The sequence below is a fragment of the Lepidochelys kempii genome, chromosome 7 (genome assembly GCF_965140265.1).
Source record: "Lepidochelys kempii isolate rLepKem1 chromosome 7, rLepKem1.hap2, whole genome shotgun sequence".
Lineage (NCBI taxonomy): Eukaryota > Metazoa > Chordata > Testudines > Cheloniidae > Lepidochelys > Lepidochelys kempii.
This window is the reverse complement of record NC_133262.1, coordinates 839,160-866,796: the sequence shown is the minus strand read 5'-3', so window position 1 is coordinate 866,796 and position 27,637 is coordinate 839,160. Positions and strand designations below refer to the sequence as shown.

At 65.7% G+C, this 27,637-nt stretch overlaps 2 protein-coding genes across 7 annotated transcripts; one reads left to right on the top strand and one right to left on the bottom strand.

The window, feature by feature from the left end:
* The first annotated feature begins 345 nt into the window (after window positions 1-345).
* On the top strand, window positions 346-20,644 carry CAMK1 (calcium/calmodulin dependent protein kinase I). Of its 6 annotated transcripts, none has more exons than XM_073350809.1 (12): window positions 346-460; window positions 3,501-3,693; window positions 9,897-10,028; window positions 11,317-11,391; window positions 13,555-13,693; window positions 15,590-15,716; window positions 16,045-16,120; window positions 16,382-16,494; window positions 16,643-16,721; window positions 16,975-17,062; window positions 19,590-19,716; window positions 19,873-20,644. In XM_073350809.1, exons 2-12 carry the CDS (start codon window positions 3,605-3,607, stop codon window positions 19,935-19,937), a joined length of 1,110 nt encoding a protein of 369 aa, XP_073206910.1. In that variant the 5' UTR covers window positions 346-460; window positions 3,501-3,604; the 3' UTR covers window positions 19,938-20,644. The 6 variants fall into 6 exon arrangements, with proteins under 6 accessions (XP_073206910.1, XP_073206909.1, XP_073206912.1 ...); XM_073350808.1 differs by having other exon boundaries at window positions 19,572-19,716; XM_073350811.1 differs by lacking the exon at window positions 11,317-11,391 and having other exon boundaries at window positions 19,572-19,716.
* On the bottom strand, window positions 20,601-27,503 carry OGG1 (8-oxoguanine DNA glycosylase). Its single transcript, XM_073350805.1, has 7 exons — window positions 27,330-27,503; window positions 26,429-26,757; window positions 23,263-23,442; window positions 22,878-23,056; window positions 21,986-22,133; window positions 21,791-21,840; window positions 20,601-21,637 (listed from the first exon to the last, which is right to left on the bottom strand). The coding sequence occupies exons 1-7, from the start codon at window positions 27,425-27,427 to the stop codon at window positions 21,344-21,346; spliced, it is 1,278 nt and encodes a 425-aa protein (XP_073206906.1). The 5' UTR covers window positions 27,428-27,503; the 3' UTR covers window positions 20,601-21,343.
* Window positions 27,504-27,637: the final 134 nt, after the last annotated feature.

Below are 27,637 nucleotides of genomic sequence, written 5' to 3'. Positions count from 1 at the left end.
GGCCTGGGGGGGGGTAGGAGGGACCCCTGTGGCCGCTCTGGAGGAGGGGGAGGGCTCTCACGGGGCAGGAGTGGGGGGGATTCTGGGGGGGGTCCCATGGGGTGGCCTGGGGGGGGGGGTAGGAGGGACCCCTGTGGCCGCTCTGGAGGAGGGGGAGGGCTCTCACGGGGCAGGAGTGGGGGGGATTCCGCGGGGGGGGGTCTGGAGAAGGGGGCGCCGCACCCCCCGGTCTCAGGTTCTCGGTGGGTCCGGCTGGGGGAGGAGGCGGGATCGGGCCCCCCCCCGCCTGTGAATGGAGCCGCCCTGCCCCTCCCCCAGCTAATTTTAGTTTAATCCCGTCGCCAGGCAGATCCCGGCCTCGGATTGGCCGCCCCGCAGCGAGCCCCGCCTCGCTGTGACGTCACGGGGCTGGGCGCTGCGGCCGCTCTCGGGCTCGGCTCGGGGGAGAGCGGGGCGCGCGGTAAGGGCCGTGCGGGGCCGTGCGCGGGGGGTGCGGGGTGCAGGGGTGTGTGTGTGCGTGCGCGCGTGCACACACTGTGTGCGGTGGTGGTTCTGTGGGGGTGGGGTGCAGGGGGGGTGTGCTCACAGGGGTCTCCGTGCGTGTGTGCTCACAGGCCTGTGTGTGCAGTGGTCTGTGTGCATGCGCTCAAGGATCCCTCTGTGTGTGCGCAGGTACATGCATGCCTGCGTGTGCAGGGATCCCTGTGTGCGTGTGCAGGGATCCCTGTGTGCGTGTGCAGGGATCCCTGTGTGCGTGTGCAGGGATGTGTGAGTGTGCGTGTGCAGGGATCCCTGTGTGCGTGTGCAGGGATGTGTGTGCGTGTGCAGGGATGTGTGTGCGTGTGCAGGGATCCCTGTGTGCGTGTGCAGGGATGTGTGTGCGTGTGCAGGGATGTGTGTGCGTGTGCAGGGATCCCTGTGTGCGTGTGCAGGGATGTGTGAGTGTGCGTGTGCAGGGATGTGTGAGTGTGCGTGTGCAGGGATCCCTGTGTGCGTGTGCAGGGATGTGTGAGTGTGCGTGTGCAGGGATCCCTGTGTGCGTGTGTATATTTGTGTGTGTGAGCGTGTGCAGGGATCCCTGTGTGCGTGTGCAGGGATCCCTGTGTGCGTGTGTATATTTGTGTGTGTGTGTGAGTGTGTGCAGGGATCTGTGTGTGCGTGCTTGCGTGGCTGGAGAGCTCTGTGTTTGTGCACGTGATCTGTGTACGTGTGTGCTTGCACACCCATGGGTATCCGTGTTTTTGTGTGCGTGTACGGGGGGACTGTGCGCACGCCCCACTCTCCGGGGGCATGCTACCTGTCTGGGTGTGCCCTCTGCCTGCTGGTGCCCTGACTGTGCCCCTGGGCACCTTCCCGCTGGCCAGGCATGTTGTGCGATGCAGGGCCTGGCCGCCACTGGCAGGCGTGGGCGTCTGGCAGGTTCTGTGGGGTGTGAGCTAAGGGGCAGGGATGGCTGGACTGGGCCCCAGGGCATGGGAAGGGGCGGGAGGGCCTTGTTGGCTTGGCTGCTGGGGGGATCTTTGCCAGAAGCTGGGAATGGGCGAGGGGAGGGATCCCTTGCGGATTCCCTGATCTGTACAAGCCCTTCTGGGCCACCGTCGGCAGACAGGACACTGGGCTGGATGCACCCTTGGTGTGACCCAGTCTGGCCGTTCTCATGTTCGTATGATTTGCACCTTTGCTCTGGGGCACTCCCTGGAGTGGCTGCTGTTGTCATGCCGACTGTGAGGGAATTGATTTAAAAAAGCCAAGTTTGATTTTTGGGTGGAAGGGGCTGGGAGCAGGGCTGGGGCCAGGGGCAGAACTGGCCTGGCTGAAGAGGCTGGGGGCAGAGCCCTGGCGACCCAGGGGGGTGGTAGGGTGAAGAGCCCCGTGCCCTGGCATCGCCCTGGGGCCCAGCCCATGTGGCTGCTGGCCGTGGCCCTGATCTCTGCTGAGGCAGACTCCTACCCCCCTCCCCCCGGTGAGAGTGGCAATAGGTCTGGGCGCGTACCACACCGGGGGTGACCAGGACTCCTGGGGGTTCCCAAGGGGCTGAGCCCGTGGGCCCGGCCCTCCCAACCCCTTCCCCAGCTCGGCCCGTGGGCCCGGCCCTCCCAACCCCTTCCCCAGCTCGGCCCGTGGGCCCGGCCCTCCCAACCCCTTCCCCAGCTCGGCCCGTGGGCCCGGCCCTCCCAACCCCTTCCCCAGCTCGGCCCGTGGGCCCGGCCTGGCCCGGCCCTCCCGGCCCCTTCCCCAGCTCGGCCCGTGGGCCCGGCCCGGCCCTCCCGGCCCCTTCCCCAGCTCGGCCCGTGGGCCCGGCCCGGCCCTCCCGGCCCCTTCCCCAGCTCGGCCCGTGGGCCCGGCCCGGCCCGGCCCTCCCGGCCCCTTCCCCAGCTCGGCCCGTGGGCCCGGCCCGGCCCGGCCCTCCCGGCCCCTTCCCCAGCTCGGCCCGTGGGCCCGGCCCGGCCCGGCCCTCCCGGCCCCTTCCCCAGCTCGGCCCGTGGGCCCGGCCCGGCCCGGCCCTCCCGGCCCCTTCCCCAGCTCGGCCCGTGGGCCCGGCCCGGCCCGGCCCTCCCGGCCCCTTCCCCAGCTCGGCCCGTGGGCCCGGCCCGGCCCGGCCCTCCCGGCCCCTTCCCCAGCTCGGCCCGTGGGCCCGGCCCGGCCCGGCCCTCCCGGCCCCTTCCCCAGCTCGGCCCGTGGGCCCGGCCCGGCCCGGCCCTCCCGGCCCCTTCCCCAGCTCGGCCCGTGGGCCCGGCCCGGCCCGGCCCTCCCGGCCCCTTCCCCAACTCGGCCCGTGGGCCCGGCCCTCCCAACCCCTTCCCCAGCTCGGCCCGTGGGCCCGGCCCGGCCCTCCCGGCCCCTTCCCCAGCTCGGCCCGTGGGCCCGGCCCGGCCCTCCCGGCCCCTTCCCCAGCTCGGCCCGTGGGCCCGGCCCGGCCCGGCCCTCCCGGCCCCTTCCCCAGCTCGGCCCGTGGGCCCGGCCCGGCCCTCCCGGCCCCTTCCCCAGCTCGGCCCGTGGGCCCGGCCCGGCCCTCCCGGCCCCTTCCCCAGCTCGGCCCGTGGGCCCGGCCCGGCCCTCCCGGCCCCTTCCCCAGCTCGGCCCGTGGGCCCGGCCCTCCCGGCCCCTTCCCCAGCTCGGCCCGTGGGCCCGGCCCGGCCCTCCCGGCCCCTTCCCCAGCTCGGCCCGTGGGCCCGGCCCTCCCGGCCCCTTCCCCAGCTCGGCCCGTGGGCCCGGCCCTCCCGGCCCCTTCCCCAGCTCGGCCCGTGGGCCCGGCCCGGCCCTCCCGGCCCCTTCCCCAGCTCGGCCCGTGGGCCCGGCCCGGCCCTCCCGGCCCCTTCCCCAGCTCGGCCCGTGAGCCCGGCCCGGCCCTCCCGGCCCCTTCCCCAGCTCGGCCCGTGGGCCCGGCCCGGCCGATCCAGTCGTTGACCCCTCAGCTCTGCTGGTTCAGCTCGAGCTCCTATCCGGGCAGGCAGAGGCTCTTCTGCTCTGATGCCACCCCTGCTTGCTGCCCCACACAGGCCCTGAGCGTGGTGCCGTCACGCTGCTGCTCTGCGCCAGGCCTGCTGGGGCGCGCTGCCCGCTGCCCCTCAGGGAAGGCGGCTGACAGCCCGGCCCGGGAAGGATGATGCCTCTGGGTGAGGATGGGCCGAGCTGGAAGAAGAGAGCCCAGGACATCCGGGAGATCTACGAGTTCCGGGAGACCCTGGGCACGTGAGTCAGACCAGCTGCTGCCCAGCCCGGTGCTCGGATCCGTCTCTGCGCTTACCGTGTCGCCCTGCCCGTCCCGGCCTTGCGGCCTGTCTGCCCTGGGGAGGGCTTGTAACCCCAGTCCTTCCAACAGGGGGCGCTGTGGGGGGGTGGGGGCAGGATACTGGCTGTGGGGGGAGCTCCCAGCAGGGGGCGCTGTGGGGGCAGGGCAGGGCGCTGGCTATGGGGGGAGCTCCCAGCAGGGGGTGCTGTGGGGGGGCGGAGCAGGGCTCTGGCTCTGGGGGGAGCTCCCAGCAGGGGGTGCTGTGGGGGGGTGGGGGCAGGGCACTGGCTCTGGGGGGAGCTCCCAGCAGGGGGCGCTGTGGGGGGGTGGGGGCAGGATACTGGCTGTGGGGGGAGCTCCCAGCAGGGGGCGCTGTGGGGGCAGGGCAGGGCGCTGGCTATGGGGGGAGCTCCCAGCAGGGGGTGCTGTGGGGGGGTGGGGGCAGGGCACTGGCTCTGGGGGGAGCTCCCAGCAGGGGGTACTGTGGGGGGGCGGAGCAGGGCGCTGGCTCTGGGGGGAGCTCCCAGCAGGGGGTGCTGTGGGGGGGTGGGGGCAGGGCACTGGCTCTGGGGGGAGCTCCCAGCAGGGGGTGCTGTGGCGGGGGCAGGGCAGGATGCTGGCTGTGGGGGGAGCTCCCAGCCTGTCTCAGCCTCAGCCTGTCCCTGTGGGGGGCAGGGGTGTCCCCGGGAGCTCTGGAGCCATTGCTTTCTCCCCAGATGGTGGCCCCGTGCCGCTCCCCCATGGGCTCCAGTGGGGCTGGTGCTGGGCGGGGCCGGGGGGGGGGGGAAGAGGAACACACACAGGACGGAAACCTGCTGCCTCAAATATTAGCCCAAGGCTCAGCACTGATGCCGGGAATGGCTGGGTCAATATTGACAGAGCCCTTCAGTGTGCTGGTGGGGTGAAGCGGGGCTGGGGCTGGCCAGGCATCCAGCTGGGCAAGACCCCCCTCCTGGGTGGGGAACCAGCCATGTGCCCACCTGGAGTGGTGCTGCGCTCCCTGGCTTGGTACGGCACAGGTGGGTTTGGGGCTCAGCCATGGGGTTAGCAGGGTGGTGCCCTCTGAGGCTGGCTAAAGCTCTAACGCTGGATTAATGTGTGAATTACAGGCAGGATTAGGGCAAATGCCTGGTCCATGCCTACCGGGCTTCTGTATCTGGGCACTGGCCTGACTCGGGCTGTGCCCCTGCTCAGGAGTGGGGCCATGAGCCCAGCTCCCTAGGACCCGAGACCAGGCCTGACTCCCCCACCCCTCACGCCCAGACCCTAAACACATCCTCCCTAGGGGCACGTCCATTCCATGTCACCCTTCGGGGACTCTCTCACATACCTGCTTTATTCCTGGGGAGATCCATGCCAAGCCTGCATGAAACCCCTCTGCTGAGAGCCCTCCAGTCGCTCCGTCCTGCCAGGGCCCTCAGCCCACCTGTCCTCCAGCACCGCCTCCTGGTGCCCACGCTCCCTGCCCCTGCAGCTCTGGGTCTTTGACCTGCTCTCCTCCAGTGGGCCCCAACGCTCAGCCAACCTCTAAACTCTCTTTCTTTCCCTGTGGCACCTTAGAGACTAACCAATTTATTTGAGCATAAGCTTTCGTGAGCTACAGCTCACTTCATCGGATGCATATGAAGTGAGCTGTAGCTCACGAAAGCTCATGCTCAAATAAATTGGTTAGTCTGTAAGGTGCCACAAGTACTCCTTTTCTTTTTGCGAATACAGACTAACACGGCTGTTACTCTGAAACCTTTCTTTCCCTGGCTCTGCTCCCTGCCGGCCGCCTGGGAGAGCTGGTCTCTTTCAGCCTCACTAGGCCTTTTAGCAGATCCTTTGCATGACCAGGACTGAGCCATTCCATGTTCACAGCATCTTTGTCCTGGAGACGCTCCTGGAGACGCCCCATGGCCCCTGTCAACAACTGCCGGAGGCCAGGCCCTGGGCTGGAGTTCTCCAGAGAGTTCATGGAACAGCCTTCATAAGCTGTACCCAGATCCCCCAAAGCCTCCCCCCAACAAATGGAGCAGAGCCCCCAGTACCCCAGGGACGCCCCTCCCCCCAATGGGGGTTACCTCCAACTAAGACAGGCCCAGTGATCACACCAGTGGGCAGTGTCTGCACGTCTGCTCCAGGTTGATCGGGGGTGGGGGAGGGTATGGGGCAGAATTCATGGGCCCCAGGACTTGTGATTGCCTGCGGCAGCCGTGAACAAGGTGAGCCCTGCAGGCAGGCTTTTAGCCCCGCAGCTCCCCACCACCCCCAGGCTGGTCCCCAGCTCCTCCCCAGCTGCCCTGCCCCTTCACCTTCACCAGCTGCCACTCTAAGCTGGGCAGGCTTTCCCTAGGCAGCTGCTTCGCTCTTGGCTTGGCCTTCCTGTCCGGACTCCAGGACTGTGGGTCTGGTGCCGTCACCCAGCAGGGCCTCTGCACAGACCGAGTTCTGCCCAGTGGCGCTCAGCACTGATGGAGCGTCCCGCTGAGGGAAGCCAGCAAGCCCGTCTGTGGGCCCCTGGGGCCAGCCTTAGCGGTTTGCCTCTGAGTCCTCTCGGTTCACCCCACAACTTCTGTACCCAAAACACAGCAAAAGGAATGTCCCGTAATATCCTGCCATGAGGGTCCCACAAACGGCCCACAACGGCTCAGGCTGCCAGCAGAACGAGGGGCTCCCAGAACCTTTCCCCCCCCGGGCTTGCTACCAGCTGGGGGGCATTGCGTAGGGGCGGGTGGTGCCGTCTCCCCCACTCAAACGACTGGCACTCCTGTGGGGGGCTCTCAGAGGCACAAGCTGGGCACAGGTGGCCGGGGGGTGCAGTCAGTTGCATGTAGGTCCTACTCCCCCTCTGTCCCGAGCCAGCTCCCTGGGCGGCTCTCCCCGCCGGCGCCGGCCCCGGCCCCAGCCGGTGTACCCCTCGGAGCCCACAGCTCGGTGCTCAGGGCTTGCCTTGCAGCTGCTCCTCTGGCTCCTGGCTCTGGTGAGCACCCGCTTGGCCCTCCTGGCTGCAAGGCGTAGGGCTGCTCCCCGTGGGCTGGGCAAGGGCTTGGGGCTTCCTGCAGGGGGGCTCCCACCAAAACCCCATCTGCTGTGCTGCCCCAGAGTCTCAGCTCCACCCCTGCCCATGGCAGTGCCCCTCCCACACAGAGAGCAGGAGTCACAGCGACCCCCCCCCGAAAGCCCCCCTCCCTGCTGCCTTTAGCTGGGCAGGAAGCTCCTCACCAGGCCCCTGCTGAGTGCACTGGGCCTTGGGCCCTCGGTGCCATGGCATCTGGTCCCTGCGCTGGCTGAGCTCGCTCCCCAACTCCGCCTGCCCCACCTGTCCAGCTCTGCCCTGAGCTACTGCGGGGGGGGGGGCTGTCTGCTGGGGGTGTGCCCTGGGGGTGTGCCCTGGGGGGGGCTGTCTGCTGGGGGTGTGCCCTGGGGGGGGGCTGTGAGCCGCTGGCTCCCCGGGCTCTACCCCATGCACCATGAGCTGGATCTGCACTTCCAAGGCCCTTGGCAGTGGATCCCCACCTGACCCCCACTCTCTCTCTGGCTGCTGAGCTGACTCCTGCCTCTGAGCGGCCCCCAGGCCAGCCTCCCTCGTCCACTTGTGAGGTTTTCAAACCAGCCCCTTTGTTCTTTCTCCCCTGCTGCCCCTCCCGCAAACATCTCCAAAGCCATCTCATTGTCCACTTGCGCAGCCCTCCTTCAAGCGCTGCTTCACTGGGGTGCCCCGAAACCCGTGGCCAGGTCTCGGTTGCTGGTGCTGAGCTCGCCGCCCATCACGCTGACTAGTGAGGAGGGGGCAGCCCCCCGTCTGCGCTGGGGGAATGATGCTTTCTGCACTGGCAGGGTCCTGGGGCTGGTCTCTCCCCTCTGTATAATCCCCAACTCCCCTCGCACAGGGCTGTTTGCAGGCCTCTGGGGAGCCAGGAGCTGGATGAACGTACACAGTGACTTCTTCCCTGGGCTGGGGTGGGGCAGTGCAGGGAACCCAGGGGCCTGGGGTTTCCATGCAGCGGTGGGAGTAGGCAAAGCAGGGATCCTAGGGGCTGGGGTTTGCACAGGGGGGTCCATGGGCGGGGATCCTAGGGGCTGGGTTTGAAAGATGGGGCAGTGTGGGGCTCCCAGGGGACTGGGGTTACAGATGTCACAGTATTAGATAAACCATGTTTCACTTCCTGTCCTCTCCGGAAACCTGGGCCCTGGTGTCTCTGCCTTTTCCTGTTTACAGCCCAAGTGAGCAAGTCAAAAGAGAGCTGGCCATGGGTCAGCAGCAGGCAGGCTGGAGCTGGCTGGCTGGGGCACTAGGGCCAGCCTGCTCAGCAGTGCTCGAGCAGAGGTGCTGGCTACCAGTCCCTTTCCAAAAAGAAAAGGAGGACTTGTTGCATCTTAGAGACTAACCAATTTATTTGCGCATAAGCTTTCGTGAGCTACAGCTCACTTCATCGGATGCATACTGTGGAAAATACAGAAGATGTTCTTATACATACAAACCATGAAAAAATGGGTGTTTACCACTGCAAAAGGCTTTTCTCCCCCCACCCCACTCTCTTGCTGGTAATAGCTTATCTAAAGTGACCACTCTCCTTACGTTGTAATACATTCTGTATTTTCCACAGTATGCATCCGATGAAGTGAGCTGTAGCTCCGAAAGCTTATGTGCAAATAAATTGGTTAGTCTCTAAGGTGCCACGAGTCCTCCTTTTCTTTTTGCGAATACAGACTAACACGGTTGCTACTCTGAAACCTGTCCCTTTCCAAGTCATCCTAAGCTCCAGCCTCTCCAGATGGATGGTGCGTGAGTGCCAGACCTGGCCGGGCAGAGCCTGGAATTCCTGCTAAATCCCCCCATCTGAGCACCGGAGCAGCTCTGTGAGACCACCAGTCCTGCGCCGTCCTGGGTGCCAGCCCATCATCTGGGCCTCCGGGTGCCGTCTTCTCCTCCCCCATTGGCCCAGCTGCCTGGCTTTGTGCGCCGGAGTGCCCTGTTCCTGGCTAGGAGGAGCAGGGGTCGGAGCCTCTGCAGGGCCCAGTGGGGTCTGTGGTGCGACTGCCTGGTACTGGCTTGGGTGGGGCAAGCCCGGTGCAGCTGGTTTCCATGCGCTCCCTGGCCGGGCCTTTCCCAGCTGCCATGGGCGGCTCCAATCCGTCCTTATCTCGGGCCTGGCCCCTGGGCTGGATCAGGATGTTCCTGTGCAAACAGCTGCCCAGCCAAGCCGTGTGGCATCAGTTTGGGCAGCCCATCTGGGCACAGGCACCTGCTACTGCTGCTTTTGAACCTGGCAGGGGAGCTCGCTGCTGGGCCCGTGACGGGGGGCGGGCTGGGGCTCAGGGCAAGCCATGAGACCGCCACCCAAAGGGAGCATGGGGACTGGTTTTCCGGGGACTGGTTATCCAGGGACCCCTGCCTGGTGCCGAGGTGCAGCTGGCTCTGGGGGGGTGCGTGGGGACTGGTTATCCAGGGACTCCTGGCCGGGGGCTGGCTCAGGGCACTAGCACTGGGTGTGGCCTGCCTGGGGAGAGCGGTGGGGCTTTCGCAGTCAGAGTGGAAGGGGATGAATGATCAGGGCTGGCTCCTTGCAGGCAGCCTGTGGGGGGGTGGGGCAGAGTGGGGGGCAAGGACGCAGTGCTGCCTGGCCCACTGTGGCTTGCTTGCGTCCTGCTAGCCAGTCGCCATGGAGCCCAGCTAGGCCCCTTCCCGCGCTGGCCGGGCCGGCCTGGGCTCCCAGCACGCCCCAGCCCGGCACAGCAGCAGGGGAGGAGGCTCAGAGCTTGGCATCTCCGAGGGTGGGCACGGGGCTGGGCTCCTACCCCCGCTGTTTCTGGGGGAGCCGCCGGCCAGGGCCCACGGCTCGTTCTGCTCCCGGATGGGCCCTCGGCAACAGCCCCGTGTCCTGACCCCGCCGCAGAGGGCGGGGGAAGCCCAAAGCCCTGTGCAGGTCCAGGCCTGGGTGTGACCCCCGGCACTCCGGCCGTGCGTCTCGGCCTCTCCCTCCCCCCGGGCCTCCTTTTCTTCTCGAACTAGCTGGGGTTTCCGGCTGTCACCATGCCAACAGCAGCCAGCTGTGCTGCTCACGCCTGGGCTCCCCCCGGCCCCCCCCGGTCCTGAGCGCCCTCTGGCGGCTTAGCCCTGCCCTGGGAGAGCCAGGCATGGCTGCGGGGCTGGTCCCAGCTCACCCCCCTCTCTCCCCAGGGGAGCCTTCTCCGAGGTGGTGCTGGCCGAGGAGAAGACGAGCCGGAAGCTGGTGGCCATTAAGTGCATTGCGAAGAAGGCCCTGGAGGGGAAGGAGACCAGCCTGGAGAACGAGATTGCCGTCCTGCACAAGTAGGTGCTGCCGGCCTGGGCAGCGTGGCTGCCGGGCTCTGCATGTGCCATGGACGCAGGTCTGGCCTGGCTGACCCCTGTCCTCGGAGCGTGCACCTTCGTGAGAGTGACCATCCCTCCTGCACGCTGGCTCCGTTCCGCCTGTGGCCGGGCAGCCCCGGGTCTGCACCAGCACGGCCGCCTGCCCAGCGCCTTGTGCCACGAGGGGCCAGAGAATCTCCTCTGGTGGGTCACTCACAGAGCCCTGCCACTCCCCTCCGGGCAGCCACATCCAGGCATCTGGGCCGCTTATCAGAGTCTTTCTCAAAATAACCCCAGGCTGGAGCCTCGTGATGTCCCTGCCGCGCCTGACCTGGCCGTGTCCTGGGACTCGTGGGCGAGCGGCCCGCCTGGCCAAAACCCGGCTGCGACACCCCTGGTCCTGCCCGCTGCTGGGCGGGGGAGTGCAGCGGGGGGACCCTCTGGCAGCAGGTTAGCATGGGGCCTGGTCTGCCAAAGAAACTCCTCTGCAAGCTGGCGCTGCCGGGCCCAGGGCCTGCAGGAGGAGTGGGGAGTGCCAGCTGCCTGGTGCTGCGTGGGCTGGGCCGCCCCTGCTAGGCACGGCAGCCTGCAGAGCTGCGTTCGCTTGGGCACGGCTGCCCATGGCCCCTCTGGGCCCCAGGAGCTGGGGCAGGACAGTCCTGACCATGTGGCCTCCTGCCCCCGCGCCCTGGCGCCAGAGGCCGGGCTGGGGAGCCTTGTACCCCAGGGCATTCCTGCGGGGCAGGCGACTGCCTCAGGGTGGTGGGGTGCAGAGCGAGACTGAGCAGAGAGCAAAGGTGACCCCTGCGCCACACCTCTGGTCCGTGGGAGGAGACCTGTGGTGCCCAGGAATGGCCCCCTGGCTGCTCTGTGCCCCAGGATGCTGTGCCCCCAGCTCTAGGGACACCTGCCCACTCCTGGCTGGGCTGCAGGACCCAGGGCCAGGCTGAGCCATCTGCCTGGCCTGGCCTGTGACCGCTGAAGCCTCTGTCCATGGAGGAGCAAACAGCACCCTGTGCAGGGCCTGGTGCCTACGAGGGCCGGCCACTTCATCGCTTCACCTGCGGCCCCCATCTCCCCTGCGGTCCCCCTGTCTCCATCTGCCCCATTTCCAACTTCCCCGTGGCCCCCCCATCTGCCCCGTGGCCCCCCCCGTCCCCACGTCCTACCCATCTGCAGCCCCCTGTCTCATCTGCACCCCCCCCTGTCTTCAGCCCCCTATCTCCAGCCCCCCATGTCATAAGCCGTTTCCCCATCTTTCTCTCAGGATCAAGCACCCCAACATTGTGGCTTTGGATGACATTTACGAGAGTGGGGGTCACCTCTACCTCATCATGCAGCTGTGAGTGGGGGAATGGGGCTCCCTGCCTGGCAGAGGGGGGAGGGGACATGCTTGTGTTGGTGCTGGAGGCAGCTGGGGCGGGGGCTAGTCCCTGACAGACACAAAGAATCATAGAATCTCAGGGTGGGAAGGGACCTCAGGAGGTCACCTAGTCCATCCCCCTGCCCAGAGCAGGGCCAATCCCCAACTAAATCATCCCAGCCAGGGCTTTGTCAAGCCTGACCTTAAAAACCTCTAAGGAAGGAGATTCTACCACCTCCCTAGGTAACGCATTCCAGTGTTTCACCACCCTCCTAGTGAAAAAGTTTTTCCTAATATCCAACCTAAACCTCCCCCACTGCAACTTGAGACCATTACTCCTTGTCCTGTCCTCTTCCACCACTGAGAATAGTCTAGAGCCATCCTCTCTGGAACAGCCTCTCAGGTAGTTGAAAGCAGCTATCAAATCCCCCCTCATTCTTCTCTTCCGCAGACTAAACAATCCCAGTTCCCTCAGCCTCTCCTCATAACTCATGTGTTCCAGACCCCTAATCATTTTTGCTGCCCTTCGCTGGACTCTCTCCAATTTTTCCACATCCTTCTTGTAGTGTGGGGCCCAAAACTGAACACAGTACTCCAGATGAGGCCTCACCAGTGTCGAATAGAGGGGAACGATCACATCCCTCGATCTGCTGGCAATGCCCCTACTTATACATCCCAAAATGCCATTGGCCTTCTTGGCAACAAGGGCACACTGCTGACTCATATCCAGCTTCTCGTCCACTGTCACCCGTAGGTCCTTTTCTGCAGAACTGCTGCCTAGCCATTCGGCCCCTAGTCTGTAGCGGTGCATGGGATTCTTCCATCCTAAGTGCAGGACTCTGCGCTTGTCCTTGTTGAACCTCATCACATTTCCTTTGGCCCAGTCCTCTAATTTGTCTAGGTCCCTCTGTATCCTATCCCTACCCTCCAGTGTATCTACCTCTCCTCCCAGTTTAGTGTCATCTGCAAACTTGCTGAGGGTGCAATCCATGCTATCCTCCAGATCATTAATGAAGATATTGAACAAAACCGGCCCGAGGACCGACCCCTGGGGCACTCCGCTTGATACTGGCTGCCAACTAGACATGGAGCCATTGATCACTAACCGTTGAGCCCAACTATCTAGCCAGCTTTCTGTCCACCTTATAGTCCATTCATCCATCCCATACTTCTTTAACTTGCTGGCAAGAATACTGTGGGAGACTGTGTCAAAAGCTTTGCTAAAGTCGAGGTATATCACGTCCACTGCTTTCCCTTCATCCACAGAACCAGTAATCTCATCATAGAAGGCGATTAGATTAGTCAGGCATGACCTTCCCTTGGTGAATCCATGCTGACTGTTCCTGATCACTTTCCTCTCGTGTAAGGGCTTCAGAATTGATTCCTTGAGGACCTGCTCCATGATTTTTCCAAGGACTGAGGTGAGGCTGACTGGCCTGTAGTTCCCAGGATCCTCCTTCTTCCCTTTTTTAAAGATGGGCACTACATTAGCCTTTTTCCAGTCATCTGGGACTTCCCCCGATCGCCATGAGTTTTCAAAGATAATGGCCAATGGCTCTGCAATCATATTCGCCAACTCCTTTAGCACTCTCGGATGCAATGCATCCGGCCCCACGGACTTGTGCTCGTCCAGCTTTTCTAAATAGTCCCGAACCACTTCTTTCTCCACAAAGGGCTGGTCACCTCCTCCCCATGCTGTGCTGCCCAGCGCAGTAGTCTGGGAGCTGACCTTGTTCGTGAAGACAGAGGCAAAAAAAGCATTGAGTACATTAGCTTTTCCACATCCTCTGTCACTAGGTTGCCTCCCTCATTCAGTAAGGCGCCCACACTTTCCTTGACTTTCTTCTTGTTGTTAACATACCTGAAGAAACCCTTCTTGTTACTTTTAACATCTCTTGCTAGCTGCAACTCCAGGTGCGATTTGGCCTTCCTGATTTCATTCCTGCATGCCCGAGCAATATTTTTATACTCCTCCCTGGTCATTTCTCCAGGCTTCCACTTCTTGTAAGCTTCTGTTTTGTGTTTAAGATCAGCAAGGATTTCACTGGCACGTCCCACCATTGGTGGGCAGGGGGTTAGTCCCTGACACATGCACGTCTCACGGAGTGGGGGCTAACCCGGAGCTCTCCCCTCCACCTGCAGGGTCTCGGGTGGGGAGCTCTTTGATCGGATTGTGGAGAAGGGTTTCTACACGGAGCGAGACGCCAGCCAGCTGATCCGGCAGATCCTGGACGCTGTGAGGTACCTGCACGACATGGGCATTGTGCACCGGGACCTGAAGGTGAGCCAGCATCTGGGGAGGGGCCCTGCCCGTGTGGCACCGCTAAACACGGCGGTTGAATCACCGAAGCGTCACTGGCAAGTGCCTGCACCAGGTCTGCCAAGGCGTCACTGAAGGCCTGTCTCCTGGAGCCTGTTCTGGGGCAGGCTGAGCCTCAGGCCAGGGTTGCCTGAGAGCTCTGATCTGATTGCCATCCATGCCCGGCACCAGCTCTGCCTTTCTCCACCGGGGTGGGCACAGAGGAGTCTCCCCAGTCTCTGTGCGGGTTGAGTGAGGCTCTTTCTGACCATGCCTCGTGTTCCAGCTGTGTGTGCCGTGCTACTGCACGGTCCCTGGGGGTGGCTGCTGGATTTGCCTCATGCTGCTTGGCCCCTAGCTGTGTCCGGGGAGTCACCTGGGCTCTGCTGTGTCCTGCAGGGAGGTGTCTGTGGGTGCCCTGGCTCTGCTGGCAGCTGAGTTACTTACTTCCCAGTGGCTGGGTTGTTGGCCCCACGCTCGCTCGGAAGCTCGGGTCCGGAGCGGTGTTTGCTGCTGTGGTCGAGGGCGGCCCAAAGACCTGCGGAGAGGAGCTGGCTGGCGGGCCAGGAGCCCCTGGGACCTGGGATCTGCTGGCAGTCGCTGGGCGGCTGGTTTCGGAGGTTGTGTCTCTGCTGCCCGGTAGAACAGGGCAGGGGCCGCTGCGGAAGAGTTTTATGGCAGTTGCCTGTAGCCATTTCCATACAGCACAAGGGTGCGTGGAGCTGCCTTCACAGGGATCCTGGGCCCTTCTCTTCAATCTGGACTTTCTGAAATACCCTGGCTTGCGTTTGTCCCGGGGTGCCCTGCAGGGCATGTTGGTTTCTCTGCAGATGCCAGAGGTGCCAGCCATGGGCAAGCAGCAGCCGATTCGTCTCCCAGGGGGTGGGCAGGGCTCAGAGCTCACGAGGCTGGTTTGGGCTCCAGGTGGTGCAGGGAGCTACGCTGATCAGGAAGGTGGCCCAGTGCTCCGGCGTGTAACTTTGCCAGGCTGCACCTAGCCCAGGACCCTTCCCAGCCCAGCCGCTACCGAGAATGAGCTGAGAGGAGCAGATGCTGTTTGCCTAGGGTTGGAAATGCCTCACGCAGCTCTAGCAGTCCCATGCCTGGGTGCTGGGATGGGAAGTTACGCAGCCTTGTGCTCCGGGGCCAAGGGGGCTCTGCCCGGTCTCTGGAGCCTGGCCCAAGTGTGCTGTGTTCTGAGCCGCAGAAGAGTTTTGGTCTCGTGTGTCTGTGAGATGGAGTGTCTGTGAATTCTCCAAAGCTCCTATTTGCACTGAGTGCTCCAGCCCCTCAGACGCCCTCCCTGTGCCTGGACAGCACCTGCCTCTTCCCCGGCCCCAGCGCGCCCGAGTGCCAGGCCCCTGCCATATTCCTCCCGCAGCCTGGGCACGGCACTGCTGGCCAGGGGACTCAGCACCCCCTGCTGGAGCCCGGGCAGGCTGATTCGACTGCCAAGGTGGGAGGCAGGGGGAGGGGAAGAGACTGGGGGGCTAGGAGCAGGGTTAATGGGGGTCAGAAGGCTGGTAGGGATGGGAACAAATGGGGCAGGCTGGGATAGTGGCAGGGGACCAGGGCAGGAGGTGAGGCCATGGGGCAGGGCTGGGGTGTGGGGGCAGCTGGGATCATGGCAGGTCAGGCAGTGATGCCATGGGGCAGGGGCAGGGCGTGGGGGTGGCTAGGATTGTGGCACGGCTGGGGTGTGGGGGTGGCTGGGATTGTGGCAGGGGCAGGAGGAGAAGCCATGGGGCAGGGCCGGGATGTGGGGGCAGGCAGGAAATGCGGTGTGGGGCACACAGGATGCCCTGTTGCGTGGGGGGCCGTATGTGGCTGGGGAGCTGGAGCCAGCCAGGGCCTGGCTGACCCACTGGCTCGGTGCAGCCCGAGAATCTGCTCTATTACAGCCCGGACCCAGACTCCAAGATCATGATCAGCGACTTCGGGCTGTCAAAGATTGAGGGCTCTGGCAGCGTCATGTCCACGGCCTGCGGGACCCCCGGCTATGTGGGTGAGTGATGCCGGGTATGGGGGACGGGAGGGTGCCCCACCCCACCCAACCTTGGCTTTCCTGGGAGGGGGCTTCTGTGCCAGGTTAGGGTTTCCTGTCGGGGGAGGGGCGGAGTTCTGCCCTGCGTTTGGGGTTTCCTGTCGGGGGGGTTCTGCCCCGTATTGGGGTTCCCTGTCGGAGGCCAGGGGGAGGGGGGTTCTGCCCCATGTTGGGGTTTCCTGGCAGGGGGTTCTGCCCCCTCTGGGATTCCCTGTCGGGGGGTATCGTGTAATTAACTCTCTCGAAGGAGACTAAGCCCCATCCTCACAGCTGCCCCCCTCTCCCCCAGCCCCGGAGGTGCTGGCCCAGAAGCCCTACAGCAAGGCTGTGGATTGCTGGTCCATTGGTGTCATCGCCTACATCCTGTAGGTACTGCGGGGCTGTGGGGGGGGGCGGTGTGGGTGGCGCAGGGATCTGGGGGGAATCCCCCTGAACTGGGTGGGTACATTACCTGGATCCCTCCTGTGATTCCCCCCCAGGCTGTGCAGTTACCCCCGAGCTGTGATTTCTCCCCCCCCCATTGTGCGGGTCTCCCCCCATCTCTCACTTTCCCCTGAGCAGTGATCTCATCCCCCCCCAGACTGTGCAGTTCCCCCCCCCAGCAGTGATCTCTCTCTCCCCCCCAGGCTGTGTGGTTACCCCCCCTTCTATGACGAGAATGATGCGAAACTCTTTGAGCAGATCTTGCGGGCTGAGTACGAATTCGACTCGCCCTACTGGGACGACATCTCCGAGTCAGGTGCGCGGGGCTTGGGTTCTGCTTCCCCCATGGGCTGCAGTGAGTGTGGGCAGGGGCCAGTGGTGACATGGGGCGGGAGGTGCAGAAGAGGCGGGATGGGCAGGGCCCGGCAGGTGCCATGATGGGTGTTTGTTCTCTTTGGTTCTAGCCAAAGATTTCATCCAGCACTTAATGGAGAAGGATCCCAGCAAGCGCTTCACATGTGAGCAGGCCCTGCGGCACCCCTGGTAAGAGGCCCATCCCTTGTCCCCCCCAGGGATCCCCTTTGACAAACTACCCCACCCAATGGTGTCCCTGGCGTAGGACAGGGACTGTCCCTCCTCAGCCAGCTGCTCCAGGGGCTCGGTCACTGCTGGGTTGCTCTGCCCCAGCCTTCATGGGCCTGCCCTTTAAGCAGTGTGTGTGTGAGCGGGAGGGGGTAGCTGCCGGGACCCTGCCACCCTGGGCACCAACTCCCACCCCACCTCTTGCCCATCTCAGGATCGCCGGGGACACTGCGCTGGACAAGAACATCCACCAGTCCGTCAGTGAACAGATCAGAAAGAACTTCGCCAAGAGCAAGTGGAAAGTGAGTGCCCTCCCCCCACCCAGCAACCCACAGCTACGCCATCACCATCCCCACCCGCACCCTGGCCACTCCCAACTCCAGCCCTGGCCTCTCCCGGCAGGGGGCGCCGTGGGGGGCGGGGCGGGGCGCTGGCTGTGGGGGGAGCTCGGGGCTCTCCCGGCAGGGGGGCGGGGCGGGGCGCTGGCTGTGGGGGGAGCTCGGGGCTCTCCCGGCAGGGGGCGCCGTGGGGGGCGGGGCGGGGCGCTGGCTGTGGGGGGAGCTCGGGGCTCTCCCGGCAGGGGGCGCCGTGGGGGGCCGGGCGCTGGCTGTGGGGGGAGCTCGGGGCTCTCCCGGCAGGGGGCGCCGTGGGGGGCAGGACAGGATGCTGGCTGTGGGGGGAGCTCGGGGCTCTCCCGGCAGGGCGGGGCGCTGGCTGTGGGGGGAGCTCGGGGCTCTCCCGGCAGGGGGCGCCGTGGGGGGCAGGACGGGACGCTGGCTGTGGGGGGAGGTTGGGGCTCTCCCGGCAGGGGGGCGGGGCGGGGCGCTGGCTGTGGGGGGAGCTCGGGGCTCTCCCGGCAGGGGGCGCCGTGGGGGGCCGGGCGCTGGCTGTGGGGGGAGCTCGGGGCTCTCCCGGCAGGGGGCGCCGTGGGGGGCAAGACAGGACGCTGGCTGTAGGGGGAGCTTGGGGCTCTCCCGGCAGGGGGCACCGTGGGGGGCGGGGCGCTGGCTGTGGGGGGAGCTCGGGGCTCTCCCGGCAGGGGGCACCGTGGGGGGCCGGGCACTGGCTGTGGGGGGAGCTCGGGGCTCTCCCGGCAGGGGGCGCCGTGGGGGGCAGGACGGGACGCTGGCTGTGGGGGGAGCTTGGGGCTCTCCCGGCAGGGGGGCGGGGCGGGGCGCTGGCTGTGGGGGGAGCTCGGGGCTCTCCCGGCAGGGGGCGCCGTGGGGGGGCGGGACGGGACGCTGGCTGTGGGGGGAGCTCGGGGCTCTCCCGGCAGGGGGCGCCGTGGGGGGCGGGACGGGACGCTGGCTGTGGGGGGAGCTCGGGGCTCTCCCGGCAGGGGGCGCCGTGGGGGGCGGGACGGGACGCTGGCTGTGGGGGGAGCTTGGGGCTCTCCCGGCAGGGGGCGCCGTGGGGGGCGGGGCACTGGCTGTGGGGGGAGCTCTGGGCTCTCCCGGCAGGGGGCGCCGTGGGGGGCGGGGCACTGGCTGTGGGGGGAGCTCTGGGCTCTCCCGGCAGGGGGCGCCGTGGGGGGCGGGGCGCTGGCTGTGGGGGGAGCTCGGGGCTCTCCCGGCAGGGGGCGCCGTGGGGGGCCGGGCGCTGGCTGTGGGGGGAGCTCGGGGCTCTCCCGGCAGGGGGCGCCGTGGGGGGCAGGACAGGATGCTGGCTGTGGGGGGAGCTCGGGGCTCTCCCGGCAGGGCGGGGCGCTGGCTGTGGGGGAGCTCGGGGCTCTCCCGGCAGGGGGCGCCGTGGGGGGCAGGACGGGACGCTGGCTGTGGGGGGAGGTTGGGGCTCTCCCGGCAGGGGGGCGGGGCGGGGCGCTGGCTGTGGGGGGAGCTCGGGGCTCTCCCAGCAAGGGGCGCCGTGGGGGGCAAGACAGGACGCTGGCTGTAGGGGGAGCTTGGGGCTCTCCCGGCAGGGGGCACCGTGGGGGGCGGGGCGCTGGCTGTGGGGGGAGCTCGGGGCTCTCCCGGCAGGGGGCACCGTGGGGGGCCGGGCGCTGGCTGTGGGGGGAGCTCGGGGCTCTCCCGGCAGGGGGCGCCGTGGGGGGCAGGACGGGACGCTGGCTGTGGGGGGAGCTTGGGGCTCTCCCGGCAGGGGGGCGGGGCGGGGCGCTGGCTGTGGGGGGAGCTCGGGGCTCTCCCGGCAGGGGGCGCCGTGGGGGGGCGGGACGGGACGCTGGCTGTGGGGGGAGCTTGGGGCTCTCCTGGCAGGGGGCGCCAGCTGTCTCATGTACAGGGCCCTACCAAATTCATTCTGTGTTTGGGTCAATTTCAGTCATAGGATTTTAAAAATTGTCGATTTCCGCTATTTAAATCTGGAAGGTCAGAGCGCTGTGATTGTCGGGGTCTTGACCCAAAAGGGAGTCGTGGAGGGGCGGGGGATTTCTGGGGTAGAGCTACCCCTATGTCCGCGCTGCTGGGGAGCGAGGGCTGCTGGCCGGGAGCCCTGCGCTGAGGGCGGCAGTGCTGAAGGGGGGGAGGGCACGGGCCGGCATCGCCCCCTCACTACGCCCCTGCTGCCGACAGAGCCGGGCCCTCCCTCAGCAGCCACGGCTCTCTGAAGGCAGAGCAGAATTAAGGGTGGCTCTACCACAACCCCCTAAAATAACCTTGTGACGCCCCCCCACCTCCCTTTTGGGTCTCCCCCATGAAATCTGTACCGTAGAGGGTAAAAGGACACAAAAGACCCGATTTCACAGTCCGCGACGTGTTTTTCATGGCCATGAATTTAGTAGGGCCCTGCTCATGTGCGTTTGCTGCTCTGGGGCTGGCGTGGGAGCCAGTCCCCATTAGCGGCACCCCTTCACAGCCCCCTGTCCTGGTGCAGCAAGCGTTCAATGCCACCGCCGTGGTGAGACACATGAGGAAGCTGCAGCTTGGAACCAGCCAGGAAGGCCCCGGGCAGACCACTCCACCCAGCCCCTGCGACCTGCTGGAGGCTGCCGCCAGCAACGGTGAGTCTCCAGGCCGGGGAACATTGAACTGGGGGGGTCCTGTTGGCTAGGGCTACATCCCCTGTCCAGGCCCTCCCTGCCCATATTCCCTATGCCAGGCTGAGCCGAGCCCCCAGGCAGGAATGCGGCGTCTGATTGCCTCTTCTCTCCCGGCAGGGTCAGACTCCAGGGGCTGCGACAGGTCGCTGGAGCCCAGCTCTCACGGCCCACCCCAGGACTGACAGCACCCAGCATGGCCCTGCCCCGTGGGGCCCTGGCAGGCTGGGCTCCGAACTTGGGGATGACCTGCCCGGGGTGGGTGGTGGCGCTGGCATCTCATTGCTGCAGCTGCCATGATCCAAGCCGGGTGAGTGGACGCAGGCTGCAGCCCTGGCAGGGCACCACAGAGAGATGTCCCGGGCCAGAGCCTCCGCGGGAGACGGCAACCGCAGCTCGCGCTTGAGGCACGGATGCCCCTGCTGCAGGGTCCAGGCTAGGAGCCTACCATCTCCCCTGGGGCAGAGCCAGGGCCCAGCCTCCCTGGGGGCCGCACCTGGGCCAGGCACACTGACCCCCTAACGTGCTGGGTCTTGCATGTACTTGCTCACGCCCCTGCAGCTCCCTTCCCTCCCTCTCCGCTGTAGGGAGCTGGTAGAGCTGGGGCTCGCACTCTGGCTGGACCCCCAACAAGGGGCCCTGAGCAGGCTACTTGCCTAGCTCTGCTGAGGGGGTGGGGAGGGGAGGGCTTGGTGCAGCCAAGCTGCAGGGTGAGTGGGTGAGGCTGTGGCTGGCCTTTGCTGTGGAACAAGGGGCCTGGTTCACCTAGCTGCAGCCGCCATTCCTGCCCCCGACACCTGTGTCCCCAGCCCCTTCCCGCATGTTCAAGCAGAATTTCCACACAAGGCTGTTTCTACATTGACGCTTGTATTAAAGGAAAGCAGTGAATGCAGCCCGGCAGCTTTGCTCACTGGGGCCCTGGCTCCGTGGAGGGGAGACGCGAGGGGGGCAGAGTCCCCCTCCATCCACTCGCACCATGGCTGGGCCAAGGCAAGGCTGTGCTGGGTCAATGCCCCAAGCCCCCCAGCCTGTGACACCAGTCAGGGGGGACCCGAGGGGAGAGGGTGAATCCATGTCACCTGCTGAGTGCACTGGGGAACGCTTGGCAGACCCAGCAGGGTAAATGCCCCCTCCCCCCATGCTAGGGGTTGCTCGCAGCACCCGGGTCCCACGCTGCAGGCTGGCAGATTGCAGCCCCCAGTACCAGTCCCGGCAGCTCTGGGCAGCCCCCCCGGCTGCAGCCGGTCTAGAGCCTGGGCACCGGGGTTAGGGCCCAGCCTTGGCTTGTGCTGGCTCGCATGGGCTCTTCCCCCCGCTCCAGGAGCCTCCGCCTGGCTTGTGCCTTGGGGCGCTGGGCTGAGCCAGGACTGGCCCTTTGCCCTGGTGGGTGCCATACCCACGGCGCTGAGTTCGCACTGAGCCCCCACCCCAGTTTCCCCTCCAACCGCTTTGGATGCTGATAATCGGCGTTACAGACCCTGTCCACACAGCCAGGCCGCCCCCCGGGTTTGTCATCGCCCCCTTCCCCCAGGGCCGGTGGCACCAGCAGCAGGGGCAGCCCTCCCCAGCAAAGCTGCAGCCGGAGCTCCCCCTACAGCACCCCCTGTGGGGAGGGGCTGGGGTTGGTGCGGCACTTTTCCCCACGGGGCCGCTTCCGGCTGGCCCCACGGTGGAATTTGCCAGTCAGGGCACAAGTGGCTGGAGCTGCTTCTGTGTACAGAGTCCCTGTGGCCGCAGGCGAAGTCGAGTCCTGCCCCCCTGCGTCCAGGGCAGGGGTGGGTCTGCAACAGGACAGAGAAGCCGCTGTTGGGGATGGGCCCCCCCTTGCCCCGACGCTTGTGCCAGGGTTCTGCCGGAACATCTTTAAATCGGCACAGAAGAGAACCTGTGAGACAGGGAGAGATGGGGAGTTTGGGGGTGGGGAGGACACGCTTAGCCGTGGGAAGGGGGATCTGGCCTTGTGGGCTGCCCCGCTCCGCAGGCCAGTCCCATGTCTGTGGGGGGGCCCCTCTGGGGACATGCCCTGGGCACTACTCACCGCCTGCGCCCAGCCTGCATGGGATCCCCAGAGCCTCCGGAAAAAGTCTCCTGAGGAGAGAAAGCTCCAGTGAGGGCGGGCGGGGGAGCAGCCTCTGGGGCCACGTGGCCTCCCTGCCAATCTGCGCCCTGGGACCCGTCTCCTTGCTGAGCTGCTCCCCAGGGAGGGGGCCAGCGCGACCCCCCCGGCACTCACCAAGCTCACTGTGCACGCGCATCGTCACACTCCGGGCGCCTGAGCCCAGCTCCAGGCCGTAGTCCCGCCGGGCGATCTGCCACACGTGGGTGTCCACGGGCACGGCCTCCGTCTTGTCTAGCGCCATCAGGCACACGCAGTCCGCCACCTGCCTCCGGGGGGGCGGGGGGGGGGAGAAGGGTAAGGCCCTGCCTCCAGCCCTCAGCTCCCCCCCGCCTTCTGTCCGCCCCCCGCCTCCAGCTCCCCCCAGCCATCAGCTCCCCCTGCCTCCCATCCACCCCCCCGCCTCCAGCCATCAGCTCCCTCCGCCTCCCCCCACCTCCCGTTCACCCCCAGCTCCCCCAGCCATCAGCTCCCACTGTCCGCCCCCCACCTCCAGCCATCAGCTCTCTCCACCCCGTTCCCAGCCATGAACTCCGTCCGCCCCCCAGCCATCAGCTCCTCCCACCCCATCCACCCCCCACCTCCAGCCATCAGCTCCTTCTGCCCCCCATCTCCAGCCATCAGCTCCCTCCACCCCCTGTCATCAGCTCCCTCCACCGCCTGCCTGCCCCCCACCCCCCATCAGCTCCCTCCATCCCCATCTGCCCCCCTCCCCCAGCCATCAGCTCCTTCTGCTCCCTGCACCCCCTATCTGTCCCCCACCTCCATCCATCAGCTCCCTCCCGTCCCCACCTGCCCCCCATCAGCTCCCTCGGCCCCCCACCTGCCCCCCTGCCATCAGCGCCCCCCTCCCCCAGCCATCAGCACCCCCCAGATTGAACTGCTCCTGCCATACACGTCCCCTGTGGCCCCCCCAGCTCTCAGCATGCTGCAGGATGGGGCCCTGTTCCCCGGCCCAGCGCCTGGCGGCTGAGGTGAAAGGAGCCTCCCCTGGGGCCCCAGCACTCACCTTGGCCCCCACGCCGGGCAGGGCGCAGAGCAGCCTCCTGGCTTCCGGGTAGGGGGTGCTGCGCAGCTGGTGCAACCCCTCGGCCCCAAACTGCCTCAGCACAGCCTGGGCGCTCTGGCTCACAAACTTTGCCCGGTAGCCAAAGCCCAGAGCCCGGAGCCGGCGCTCAGCGTCAACCCCTGCACCAGAACAGCAGGTCAGCCACAGGGTGGGTGCTGGGCTGGCAGCCGGGGGTGGGAGGGGGGTGGAGGGGCACAGGGCTGCTGGCTGGGGGGGAACAGGAAGGGGCGGGCAGGGGGCTGCCGGCCAGCTGGCTGGGGGGGCAGGAGGGGGTGGGGCTGCCGGCCGGCAGGTTGGGGGGCCGGAGGGGGCCGGACACACTCACCGGCCAGGGCCTGCAGCGAGGGGAAGGCGTGGTACGGCTCCGCGTCCAGCTGGCAGAGATGGCGCCCGAAGGCCCGGCAGAGGCGCTCGATCATGCCCGTGATGCGCGCCAGGTGGTTGTTGGTGGTGCAGAGGAAGGAGAAGAGGCACTCGACGGGGTCCTGGCGCAGCACGCGGACGCCTGCAGGCCAGAGGGCAGCCTCAGACAGGGAAGGTGCTGCCTGGCCTCCACATGGCAGCCCCACGCAAAGCCCTCATAGTCACCACCCCTCCCTGCGGCCAGCGCCAAACACCCAGCAGGACTCAGGTGCCCGCAGCCTGTGACTACACCAGCCTGGGCAGGCCCCAGCCCAGCTCCTCTCCCCAGCCACAGGCACCAGGCAGGAGCCAAGATTCACCCGAGCCACAGGACCAGCACTCCGCGGGGCATAGGGCACAGCCAGGGCTCCACACGGCCCCAGACCGGCCACCACGCATCTCCTCCCTCCGCCTCTGGCCTTTACAAGGACCAGCTGAGCCGAGAGATGCGACTGTATGCCACGCCAGAACCTCCTGCCCGTGTGTCCCACCCCGCTGAGCACCCAACCCTGCACAGGCCCCTGGAGCAGCACCGCCCCGCTGCCCCACTCTTTGCCCCTCCGAGAGCTCCCCCCTTGCAATGGGCCCAAGCAGCAGGGCGGCTGGTACACCACTCCGGTAGCACATGGTGACGCGCCTCTGTCAGCAGGAACGCTACACTGACCTGGGCGGGCTGACAATGTCCCCCCTGCAGAGCACACGCCAACAGAGCTGCTTGTCCCTACTGCTCCAAGCCGAGGGACGGGAGACAGAGGCAGGGACTTGCCCAGTTCTCAGCCCTGCGGCAAGCAGGCTCCTGCCAGGCTCACACGGATCTGGGGGAAATGCATGAGCTGGTTTATCTGTGCGACATGCGGTGCCCATTTGTTTCCCCCCGACTATTCTGAGAACCTTGAGTGAGCCAAGGCAGCCAGACACCCAGGGCAATCGGCACTGGGGTAGGGGAGGCACACAGCTGCCCAAAGCAATGCTAACTCACTGTGACATGCCCCAAGGGAGAGGAAAGAAGGTGGTGGGAGAACCACACTGGGGAGCTGGTGCTTTCGAACAGCTGAGGCCCCACAACTGAGGAAGACTATGAGTGAAATAGATCAGAAGGAAAAATGTTGACTGAAAAACTGTAACAAATTGGGAGTTCTTTAAGAAGAGTTTATCAGGGGGCCAAAATGCCATGATTCTACAGCTAAGAAAGGGCAGCTGTGGCTAGAAGGGCTTCGCGGTTCAGTGGGGAAGTCAAGGCAGCAACTAGAAATAAAAAAACAATAAACAAATGAGAAACATGGGGAAAGACGGCAATTTCTATAATGTAAAGTTATGAAATGTAGAAAATAAGGGAAGCTAAAGAAACCAGGGAAAAATCCATGGCTGGCAATAATAAGGAGTTTTTAAGTATATTATGAATAAAAGAAAGAAAACCAATAGTATAAGCCCTTGCTAGACAGAGATGGTAAAACTGGTAATGATGCAGAAAAGGCAGAAGTGTTCAGTAAATATAACTGTTCTGTGTTTGGAAAGAAGCATATCACGTCACGTGAGGATGATGAAGTACTTTCCAGTCCATTAGTAACTTAAGAAGGATGTTAAACAACATCTATTAGGGACAAACTTGTTTAAATCAGTAAGTCTAGAAAATTGGCACTTAAGAGTCGTAAAAGAGCTGACTGAGATCTCTGGGCTACTGATGTTACTTTTAAATAAATCTTGGACGAGCTGGGAAATTCCAGAAGACAAGACGAGTGCTACGGTCAGGCCAATATTCAAAAAGGGCAAGCGGGATATCCTGCTAACTAGAGGCCAATCTGCCTGACATCAACCCTGGGCAAAATAATGGAAAAGCTGATACAGGATTCAGCTAACAAGCAATTAAAGGGTGGGAATATTATCAATGCCAGCCCCACGGTGTTTGGGACACACGGCACATGTCATTCTTTCAGGAGCTTCCACGTTTGACTGATAAACGTAACTGTCGTAACTTTTGTAAGGTGTTTGCCGTAGCTTTGTCTGTTTCAAACATTTGCCCTGTACCATCTCAATAAGATACATATCAAGTGGGGTAAGCCCTGGCTAACTGCCAGCACTCCCAGAGCAGATGTCCATGGGGGCCACCATCGAATGGGGGCGTTTCTAGTGGGGCTCCACAGGAATCAGTGAGAGCCAGATGCAGTTCAGCATGTTCATCGCTCCTCTGGCAGGAAATCGGCAATCCCTGCTGACCACAGATGGAGGGAGGGGTAAATCTGCTGAGACAAGCAGGCGCGCGGCCAGCTGGGCCCATTCACACAAAACATGCTTTACCTCAGCCAACTGGCAAGTTGGACATTGAGGGCCAAGGAGCACAGGCCCCCACAGACAGGGAACAGTGTCCTGGGAAGCAGGGAGACTGGAAAGGATCAGGACCTATGGGATTGGCAAGAAAGGCCCCCAGGAGCTTAGGCCTGGTCTTACTACCTGGGAAACTGACCCAGAGCCCACCAGGTACACCACCAGCGACGTGCTCCTGGGCGCCCCTCAGACAGAGCCCCTGGGCTGGGGTGGCTCAGCAGAGTGTGACATGGGAGAAGCAGGTGGTGAGGAAGTGTGCCAAGCCCCTGCTGGAGGGGCGGCACCCAGACACCGCCCTAGGAGAAGCCCACTCAGCCCTGAGCAGAGCAGAACAGCTGGGAAGAGCCACGAACCAGTCAGGAGCCGGCAAGCATACGGCGAGGGCCCCGGCTGGGGCGAGGCCCAGCAGGGCTACCACACACAGACCAGGCAGCAGAGGAGAGGAGCCGCCCTTGGCCATGGCATCGCTCAGGGCTCAGCGAGCGGGAGCCGTGCTGACCAAGCAGCCCCGGCCCAGGTGCAGCTTGGTCAACGGAAGAAGGCTCCTGCCCTTAGCTCAAGGTAGCCAGTGTCTGCCCTTCGGGGTCAGGGCGCTGGAGCTCGGCCAGGCCAGGCCCCCAGCGAAAAGCCCTGCTGGCCGGACGTGCAGAGCACTGGCCAGACGGAAGTCCCAGCGAGACATCGCGCCCTCCCAGCCAGCCTGCCAGGCGAGACACGACACGTGCGCGTTCCCCCAGCTCAGCCCTTGGCTCTGGCCCCCAATATACCTGGGAAATTGGCAGCCACTTTCCGGAAGTGCGGGTCCATTGCGCCCCAGGCCTCGTACAGCCCGGCCAGGCCTACGTCCAGCTGGAAGTAGTCACGGAGGATCTGCTGGGCATCACAGCCGCCCGGAGCCGCCCTGGCAGGGGCCTCAGGCTGCCAGCTCCCCGGGTCGCTTCCCCTGGGCAGCAGCTCCTGCCCCGTGGCCTCTGCGCGGCTGCCTTCCTCCTCCTCCTGGTGAACCATGTACCAGAGCCGCTCTTCCGTCTGCCTGAGCGTCCACACGCGGCCCGCCAGGACCCCGGTCCAGTGCCCGGCGCTGCTCTCCCTCCAGCTGACACACACCCGCCGGTCAGGGCTGGGGCGGCTGTGGCAGCTCTAGGCCAGGGCCCCCCCCCCGCCCCAGCCTTCCCCTACTCCCCCAGGCCCCCCCCAGACTCCCCCCGCTCCGGGACCCCGCCCCAGCGGCCCCCTACTCCCCCAGGCCCCCCCCCGCCCCAGCCTTTCCCTACTCCCCCAGGCCCCCCCCAGGGCCCCAGCCTTCCCCCAGGCCCCCCCCGCCCCAGCCTTCCCCTACTCCCCCAGGGCCCCAGCCTTCCCCCAGGCCCCCCCCAGACTCCCCCCGCCCCGGGACCCCGCCCCAGCGGCCCCCTACTCCCCCAGGGCCCCCCTACTCCCCCAGGCCCCCCCCGCCCCAGCCTTCCCCTACTCCCCCAGGGCCCCCCCGCCCCAGCCGATCCCTACTCCCCCAGGCCCCCCCCAGGGCCCCCCCGCCCCAGCCTTCCCCTACTCCCCCAGGGCCCCCCCCGCCCCAGCCTTCCCCCAGGCCCCCCCCAGACTCCCCCCGCCCCAGCGGCCCCCTACTCCCCCAGGCCCCCCCCGCCCCGGGGCCCCGCCCCAGCTGACCGGAAGGCCTGGCCACAGCGCAGCACCAGCTCCAGCCGCAGCTCCGAGCGCCGGCAGGGCAGGTGGCCCCACAGCGCCGGGCCCCCGCCGCGCCCCATGCCGCCCCCCCGGCGCTCTAGGCTGCCGCCGGCAACTCTATGGCGAGCCGAGGCCACCGAGCCCCGCCCCGCGGCGCATGCGGCCCAGGCCCCGCCCCAGGGACGTGCCCTACCTAAGCCCCGCCCCTTGGCACTGCCCAGGCCCCGCCCCCAGGGACGTGCCCTACCTAAGCCCCGCCCATTAGCACTGCCCAGGCCCCGCCCCCAGGG